Source organism: Bison bison, unplaced genomic scaffold (genome assembly GCF_000754665.1).
Source record: "Bison bison bison isolate TAMUID 2011002044 unplaced genomic scaffold, Bison_UMD1.0 scf7180017864522, whole genome shotgun sequence".
NCBI classification, from domain to species: Eukaryota; Metazoa; Chordata; class Mammalia; order Artiodactyla; family Bovidae; genus Bison; species Bison bison.
In genome coordinates, this window is record NW_011495073.1 from 130,480 (window position 1) to 139,942 (window position 9,463).

General features: G+C 45.1%; 1 protein-coding gene across 1 annotated transcript in view; it reads left to right on the forward strand.

Annotated features, from left to right (window-relative positions):
• Positions 1-9,463, forward strand: part of UPP1 (uridine phosphorylase 1) — a 29,681-nt gene that overhangs the window by 15,300 nt on the left and 4,918 nt on the right. Inside the window, exons 2-3 of the mRNA XM_010831038.1 lie at positions 1,413-1,477; positions 8,229-8,343. Coding sequence (XP_010829340.1) covers positions 1,434-1,477; positions 8,229-8,343 — 159 coding nt within the window. The 5' untranslated portion in view covers positions 1,413-1,433. The remainder of the gene's footprint in view (positions 1-1,412; positions 1,478-8,228; positions 8,344-9,463) is intronic.

Genomic DNA, 9,463 nt, shown 5'->3' on the forward strand with positions numbered 1-9,463 from the left:
CTGGGTTGTCACCTGGCTATGGATGAGAGGTTCCCAACAACCACCCTGCCCTGCCCAACTTGGGTACAATCAATTTGTGATGGACTCAGGCTGCTGGGCTTCCCAGGTGGCACCAGGTTTAAAGAACCCGCCTGCCAATGCAGAAGACCTAGAAGACACAGATTCGATCCCTGGGTCAGGAAAATCCTCTGCAGGAGGGCACAGCAACACGCTCCAGTATTGTCTGGAAAATTCCATGGGCAGAGGAACCTAGCGGGCTACAGTCCATAGGGTTGCAAAGAGTCAGACATGACTGAAGTGACTTAGCACGCATACATGCACAGGCTGGCAATTCCTGAGAAGCGTCCTATAAATGCTAAGGGAGGATGAAGTCCAGGTGAGGAGAGACAAGGTAACTCTCCAGAAAAATCTGTGCCCCAGACCCAATTATGATAATATTCTTTGGTCTTAAGCATTTTCTAAAAATGGTCAAAATTTAACAGCAGCCATCAATCCTTTTCTCCAAAAGGAGACCTTCTGGGTTTTCGCTTGGTGGGTTTGGTTTTCTGATAGGTGGCTGGTGGGGTTCCAGGTTGAGAGCCTGAGCTGGGGGTGCTGGCGGTGGCTCCATGCAGAATCCACTCACCGTGTTCACCTCTGGCAGATCCTCAGGCTCAGCGCTGCAGTGTCAGTAAGATAACTCTGGTTACCTCTCATGGCCTTCCCTTCTTCCCGCTCTGAGTTGGAGCAGGGCGGTGGTTGATCCATACCTGCCCCAGGTCCTTCCCTTCCCTCCATGGCAGGCTCTGGAGAGCTGCTGCCTTTGCTTGTTCCCTTCCTGCCCTGAGCTGGAGGAGAGTTAAGATTCTAGAAGGATGAGGCAGCCCGGTGTAGTCCGCTGGGTCAGGGCTGTCTTGCCCCAGGGATTGCATGAGACGCCAGCCCACACTCTGGGTATATTTCCTCCAGCTGCTCTCTAAAATTAGCAGCCTTCCTGGTTGTTACGTGCTGGCATGTGATGCAGAAATGTAGGATTCCTCTCGAAGGCGCTGGCCTTCCACAGGTTAACGTGGCCTTGCTGACTGAGCGACAGTGGTTCCTATTGGGAGGATTAACTAGTGTTCAAATAATTAAGCAAGGAGCCCACTGGACCGTGGTGGCTCTAATGCTGAGGCAGCCCGTGTCAGCAAACTGAAATCTAAGCGATAAATGCCTCAAGGCTGCAAATTCAAAACAATACGGACAACCATCACACACAGCCGTCTGGGCCTCTTGCTGCGGCCGTCAGTCACCTACTCGCTTTGCTCCCACCTTCTCTCCGTGGGTCGCTCTCCAGCTCCCTGGGTGACCACGGACTGCGATCGCTGTGCCCTCAGATGAACTCCTAAAATGTTCACTATTACCTTCTCACAGACTCTGCCGTCTTCTCCTAGGGTCCTGCCTCAGCTGAGGGAATGGCCTCCACCGCGGCTGAAACGGAGAAGCCGGAAGATCACAAGTAAGGTGACCTGCGTGCTGCCTGGCCTAGGCTGGTGGGGATGACCTCGAGCCCACAGGAGCTGAGGCGTGTGGACACTTTGGTTCTTGGGTCTGAGGCCGAGCGGGGTCTGGGGGACTGAACGCTGGGTTGGCTGGCAGCTGAGCTGGCTGAGAACGCCTGGCACCTGGTGCCGGGCACAGCTTGTAGCCTTGGAGTGTTTGTCCCTCAAGGATTCAAGCGCTCAGACCTGTATCCAGTGGGGTTTCCTTACTCCCGGACACTCTTTGTTTTTTTTTGGTGAGCTAAATTTTATTTGGGGCAAAAAGAGGACTGCAGCCTGGAAGGCAGCCTCAGATAGCTCTGAGAGGCCACTCCAAAGAGGCCGTTGGGGAAGGTCAATACATAAGATTTCGGGGAAGGGGGAGCTCAATGCAATCCAATGATTACTTTATAAGAAGCTTTCTCCTCTTGGACACTTTCTGAGTCACAGTCCCTGCTGCCCTCCCAGCTCTCTTGGTTCTGACTTTCAAACACTTTCCTTATTTCTTTCCAGTTGTTCATTATCCACTGTATGATTCACATGGCCACTCTTTTATGTATATTAGTGCATTGCTGGTACTGATGAAAAAAAATTAATAGTCAATATGAGAAAAAAAAGGAAAATTATATTCCAGTTAGCCTGAGAATTATAACCCAGGAGATGGCTTTTCAAAAAGCTCTAAGGACTGTTTTGCCCAAAAGAGGTCAACGGTTTTGAGACAAAGTGTAGTAACATCAAATGGTGTATTACTGGGGCTCCTCAGGTGGTGCTTGTGGTAAAGAATCCACCTGCCAGTGCAGGAGATGTCCGAAACGGGTTCAATCTCTGGGTCGGGAAGATCCCCTGGAGAAGGGCATGGCAACCTCCTCTGGTACTCTTGCCTGGAGAATCCCATGGTCAGAGGAGTCTGGCAGGCTATAGTCCATAGGGTCACCAAGAGTCACGACTGAAGAGACTTAGCATGCCTGCATGCACGCACAAACGACATATTACTGACAGTTTACACAATCCAGATACACGTCCACAGAGCAGTGAGTCATGGGTTGTCATGACCCCTCACAAGATTAAGAAGGAAGATGACAGCTAAAAAATTTATGGCGTTTTGATTCCACTTGTTTGACTTAGTATGAATAGAATGCTAGATTTGTAATTTATGTATCAATGGCACCCCACTCCAATAATCTTGCCTGGAAAACCCCATGGACAGAGGAGCCTGTTTGGCTGCAGTCCATGGGGTCGCTAAGAGTCGGACATGACTGAGCGACTTTACTTTCACTTTTCACTTCCATGCACTGGAGAAGGAAATGGCAACCCACTCTGGTGTTCTTGCCTAGAGAATCCCAGGGACGGGGGAGCCTGGTGGGCTGCCATCTATGGGGTCGCACAGAGTTGCACAGACACGACTGAAGTGACTTAGCAGCAGCAACATTCACTCAAAACTTTGATATAGTTCCGTGTATTTTGGCATCGGTATTACTGCTAAATGTCTAGAAAGTTTGTTACCTTGGTGATTTAAAAAAAATTTAAATGAGGCTTGAAAGTTCTAATTCAATTTTGAGAATATGAAGAAATACTATGTTATAAAAAAATATCTAGGAAACGTGTTATACAGTATTGTTAACTAAAGTAGAGATTTTGTTTAAATCTAACAAAATTTTATGCTAGTGTCCATTGTTTTCATCCCTTATTCAAGATTCATGTGTTCAGTTGCACTGAGCAGCTTCAGCTGCATGCAACAAATTCTGGTAAATTCTCTTTTCATTTTTATTCTGTTACAAATATTTTCTAATTTTCCTTTTTATGGTTTCTTAGATACACACATCATTTAAAATGGACATTTAATTTCCAAATACATGGGATTTTTAAAGTATCTTTGCTATTAATTTCTCATTAAATGCTTTCTTCTCTGCAATCAGCCCCTGTGTTTCTTTAGTCTCCTAACTTTATTGAGACTTCCAATGGCTAAGTCAAAGATCTCTGTCGGTAAATGTCACATTGCACTTGAAAATGTGGGTTATTTTGAAATATCTTTTGATACTAATTTCTAACATAATTCCACAGTAATAAGAGAACAGACTCTGTATGATTTCAATACTTTTAGACCTAAAGGCCATCCAGTAAGAGAGGAGAAACCCACCAAGTTAACCTAGGAGTACTGGACAGAGGTAATTGGCCACGAACTCAGCAATTAGTTTGACTTTTGAAACTTAAAAATGACTGAGCCCAAGGAAGAAATACTTCTGGTTTATAAGCAAAAGTGTGAGCAATTATTAAAGTAATTAGCTTACAGGCCTGGTCTGGCATCTTGGATCAGATGTCTACTTCAGATATCATAATTTTCTTGTCCTGGTCTGGCAGTATTAATCTTAATCAAAGTCTAAGGAAGCCTAATAGAGTCCCTTCCAAAAGTCCTTTATCTGATGTCTTTCCCACATGTATAACCCCCTGGTTGCAGGCCATGGTACATGTGATCTTCATTCAAAGATAGATTACTGTAATAAGCTTCAGAAACAAACTGTACCATAATGTAGCACAGCAACAAGGAGTCATCTGAGAAATGCATCCTAGGCAGTAAATATAGACCTCAATTAGTAATTATTAATTAATTTTATTACCTGATAAAGCTGATGAGAAGGGAAGAGTTTCCAATTTCTGGAGAGATCAGGTAGAAAAGATAACTGTCTGAATTGTACTTACTAACGTGTAATTTACCAAATTTCTGTAATTAGCTTGAGGGGAAGAGTTTCCCTGTGTCTGGAAAACAGGTCCAGTGGTTAGGACTCTGAGCCTCCAGTGAAGGGGTCATGTGTTCAATCCCTGGTTGGGAAACTAAGGTCCCATAAGCTGCTGAGCAAGGCAAAAAACAAAATGAGCAACTCCCCCCATCAAAAAAGTAAATAAGTAAAAACCACCGACCAGGAAGTGAATCCAAGTCCTGGTAGTTAAAGTGCCAAGTCCCAACCACTGGACTGCTAGGGAATTACCAGAAAGTTCTTGCTATGGAATCTTTTTGAAGATGAAGTGGTCTGTAAATGACAACTGACTTAAAAAGGCAAGGTTAAAGGTCTGATTACATTGTATTTGGTAAAGAAACTTGGCTATTTCTGTGACATACAAAATTTTAACATAATAACTACAATTATGATTGTAAACATTATCAGGATGTACGAGATTCTAAGGAGTGGCATATAATTTCTAGAACATGTATATTAGTAATACTTAACCCACACAGTGTAACCTAAGATTATTTACCACGACAATGCTGCCCATGTAATTTAACATACCAAATAAGCCTCATGAGTTTAATTTTACTCTCTCTGAGATGCTTCAGGGGTCCTTTCTGAAGAATCCCAAAGTCAACTTCAGGGAGAATTTGGGAAGTCTGTCAAAATAGTAAAAAAGTTTTAAAACACTTGGTCAAATAGGACCTTAGGTCACTGTGGAACAATACTTAATTCACTTAACCAAAGTGAGAGCACAATCTTTCAAAAGCAAATACAGCTCACCTGAAAGGCAAAGACGTACAATCCAGTAGGGAAAACGGCTCGATATTCCAAGAGAACTTTATTTTTTAAACATTAAAAAAAATACGTATTCATTTTTCACTTATTTAACTGCATTGCATCTTAGTTGTGGCATGTTGGGAGCTAGTTCCCTGACCAGTGATCGAACCTGGACCCCCTACATTGGGAGCATAGCGTCTTAGCCACAGGACCACCAGGAACGTCCCTCCAAGAAAACTTTATTCTCTTAGCACAGAGAGAAAACCAAGCTTCAGTTTCATATCAATTACTCTTAGTAACAAAATATACTTAATTGAATTCAGTCCTACCTCACTATACATAAAACTCTTTTCTCAGGATTCCCTTCTAAGAAGGGCTCCTTGGTTCTCTTCTTGGAGGTTCCTCAGGAGGTCCTCTGGAGCCTCACACAGGTTGGTCACCTGCTCACGTCCTAATCCCACGTGGACACCTGCCCTTTCCTTCCTTCCCTGCAGAGTCTTTGGCCCATTTTCAATTTTGGGGGCTGCCCCGGGAATGGCACTTGCAGAGATAACTTTACTTGAAATAGTAGGGTCCTGAGTGCTTCCTATCATTGACAGCCAAACATACCCTGTCCCCACTGTCCTCTCCCTGACCTCTGCCCCCAAGTTGAGGACCCTGGGGGCTGATGGAGTGGGAATACTGTGAAATAAAGGCTGGAGAAGGGGACCTGGGCATCAGGTGAGGTGCAGTGACCCCTCCTTTGGTTTCAGAGTCCTTTCTTCATCTGCCAGCCCCTTTTTTAGAAAATGTTTACTTGTATTTATTTGGCTGTGCTGAATCTTAGTTGCAGCACGTGAGATCTGTCTTAGTTGGCACATGCAGGATCTCATTACCTGACCAGGGATTGAAGCCCAGGCCCTCTGCATTGGGAGCATGGAGTCTTAGCCACTTGCTCACCAGGGAAGTCTCTCTGCCTGTTTCTTGAGCATGCGACCCTGGACATCTGGGCCAGTTTGTCCAATAGCCATGTTTTTCCCTCCCTGCTGATAAACCCCTGGAATCATAAGTCAGGTTTCATTCCTTTTGCATGTCACCCATTTCTTTTACAGAGTAGGTGCTCAACGAATATTTGTTAAATAAAGTGACAGAATAAAGGAAGATACAGTCAAGTTTGAAACTGTGTGTAGGCTAGAGGAACAGTTTTCCATTAATATGTCTTTTACTTGTTATTTTAAAATCCTTTTTAAAAATGGAGTACAATCTTTAAAAAATTGAATCACTGTGGTAGACCTGACTCTATTACAACACTGCGGGTCAATTAAGCCTCAGTAACAAAAGTAAGTCTGGGCTTGTTCTGTTCGCTATTATGTCTCCAGAATTACACCCTATTTCCTTCTCTTCCTGGAATGAAAGAGGAAAGAAAGCTTTCGTATTTTGAAATAAGTGACAAAGTTGTTTGGTCACATCCTGTTTTGTCAGTTCCGATGCTTGCCTAGTAACGCTTCTGTTTGTAGTCTGTCTTGTGAACATCCTGAAGGAGGCCAAGAACCATCATTGTAGTAAAACAATTACCTTTAAAGGAGCTTCAGATGCTGTGATTGTGTTGCGACTTCAGAATTTCAGCTTGGCCTGGAGATTCAGAAGGCATTCAGGGAAAGCTTGGGATTTGTCCCCGCTGGATTTGGTCCCCTGGAAAGAGACCCCCTGCCCCAGGAGGGTGGGCTTGGCTGGGACTGGTTGGGGCCCAGCACAGACTGTGGCTTGGGCAGGTGGCCTCTTCTGAGTAAGACTCTCCCATCTCTGCCCCAGGGCCGTCCTGTGAGCCAGCCATCAGCACCTCCCCTTTAGAAAAAGATCTGTCTCTCTTTAATATTTTGTTTGCGTCTTTAAAATTTTTAAAAAATTTTTTTCACTTGATAATTTTTATTGACATGTCTTAACACAAAAAATAATGCATTTGCATTGCAGAAAAATGTTTACCTCTTTTTGTACTGCTTCTCGACACTGTTGGGCTGTGAATTAACTTGGATGCCATTCTAAGGAAATAGGAGGGAAATGTGAGAAGGGAAAGGAAGAAGTGATGAGATGCAGAAAACAGAGGAGCAAACACCTTTGGTCTAGAGCCTGGTCTAGAGCGAGGACCAGTGGATGCCAGGAAAACAGGGGCTAGAGACAGCAGAAGAGGTGGCCTGGGTCAGTCGCATTGTGGTGTTTACAAATCCCAGGACGCTTAGACCTTCTCCTGGATGTTTTTTCCTCACAGTTAGATTGAGAAGGAAATGTGATCAGTGGGTTCTGAGCAGAAAGTCTGACTCAGAAGGAAGAAATAGAAGGTCCTAACTGCTGTGAACTGGGGCCCCGTGCTGCCTCCCTCTTTGCCCCTGGCACTGGGCAGCACACTTGTGTTTGGGATCTGGAAGGCACAGGTGTAGAAGGAGGTGTGTCTAAGGCTGCAGATGCAATCTAGACCTCGGCATCATGTTTAAAAATAAAGTTTTATTGGAACACATCCATACCCATCTGCATGTTGTCTGTGGCCACTTTGATGTGACAACAGCAGGGTTGAGAAGAGGTGATGGAGCCCATATGACCTTCAGGGGAAAAAATATTTACCATTTGGTCTTTTTTGGGAAATGTTTGCTGACCCCTACTGCTAGCTAGCAGTGTACCATCCAAGAGAAATATAATGCAAACCACACAAAGTTTCAAGCAGCTGCAGAGAAAAAAACAAAATGAAAAGATGTCTTTTCTCATCACTCTCTTTTGATGGTTGTACCAGCTAAGTGCTGGCTAATGACAAGGAAGTGAAAAGGAAAGGCGTCAGATTGGAAAAGGCATCTCTGAGTGGGAGGATTATAGGCCATTTTTTTACTTTTATTTCCATGCATATTTCCTGTGATAAGTATATTATTTTTAACACAAAGCCACATTTATATGTTGAGTGAGCTTGAGTTGGGTAGCAACTGGCTACACTCTTTATAGAGTGAATTGGCATACAAATGAGCTTTGTATACCATTCGGTGCTCTTGTGAGTTCTGTCTGATCACCCTCCAAAACCAGCCCTGGAAGTGAAGAGGGGGTGAAGGGGAGGAGTGGGGGGAACTCAGATGGAGCAGAAGCCTCTGTAGGTTGGGGTTGTCCCGCTGCTGGGTTCCACGTGCCTCTCTGGCACAGAGCGCCTCAGTGGTCCAGTTGGCCACTGGACGCTGGTTCTGTAAACTGTCTCCTTTCCTGTTTTGGGCAGTGACTTGGTGCAGCTTTGCAATCCCCACATAGCAGCAATGAAGGAAGACATCCTCTACCACTTCAGCCTCAGCACTAGCACGCACGATTTCCCAGCCATGTTTGGAGATGTGAAGGTAAAATGCTCAGGGCTTTCAATTCTTGGAATTTGTCCTAAGATCACTAATATTCTTAAAGCTTCATTGAGAGACTAGAAAAGAGCAGACATTAAATCTTTTCTAGGGGACTGAGGGATAATGAGGAGGAGCAGTCACCATGTCTGCTTGCTGTCTGTCATTTAAGATGCACATCTATTTGTTGAGCTGCTTCCTTCAATGACTTAACCTGCTGAATGCAGCTTCCAGGCTCCCCTCGTCCGGAGCCTGAAGTGCCTGGGTCCAGAATTGTCCTCATAGAGGACTTTTAAAGTGGACTAAAGTTTAGGATTCTAAACTGAAACAGGCCGCTGACCCTAGATCCAGGGCTGCCTCATGGGATCATAAGGTCATGACCAGGTTATGTCCCACTGGCCACCTGGTTCTTTCATGCTGTTTGTTTCAAACTGAGGGACGATTTTCCATTTTCATTCTTCCTTTAAATCTAACCTATAATTTTTTTCTAGACTGTAAAAGTTTTCTTTTTTATGTTTAGAGACTAATAATTCTTTGATCATTGAGTCCCTAGGAGTGACTTATTTGTTTTTCTTTTGTGAGCTTTCTTGTTTTGCACTTTGCAGACCGCAGGTTCTGTGTCTCTGAGATTTACCCACTCCGTCCACAGCTACGACTCCCCAAGCCCCCACTGGCCCCTGACTCTTTCTCAAATTGGCCATTGGGTTCTCTGCCGGCAGGTGAAAGAGCGGTTAAAAGTCCATTTTATGGATAGGCTGCTTGCACACTGAGGGTCCTGCCCCACCTTATTCCGAACCCAGATGGATGCCCACACAGCTGCCGCCCACACAGACGGATGGACCCCGGGCTGGCGTGGAGCCTGGATTTAATCTGCCCAGCGAGGGCGAGGCTGTCCTGCATTTTGTGCATCTGATTGCTTCACACTGTTGGGTCCAATAGCAATGAACTGAGTCCATGAACCAGTGCTTCTTACATCTGAAGGAATGCTGGAATCACCAGGGGGCCTCCACGGCACACAGATTACTGGCTCCCCATACACAGCGGGTCCGGGGTAGGCCAGGGAAGGGACCTGCACTTCTAGCAAGTTCCAGGAGATGCTGCTGCAGTGGGGGGTCCCACTTTGAGG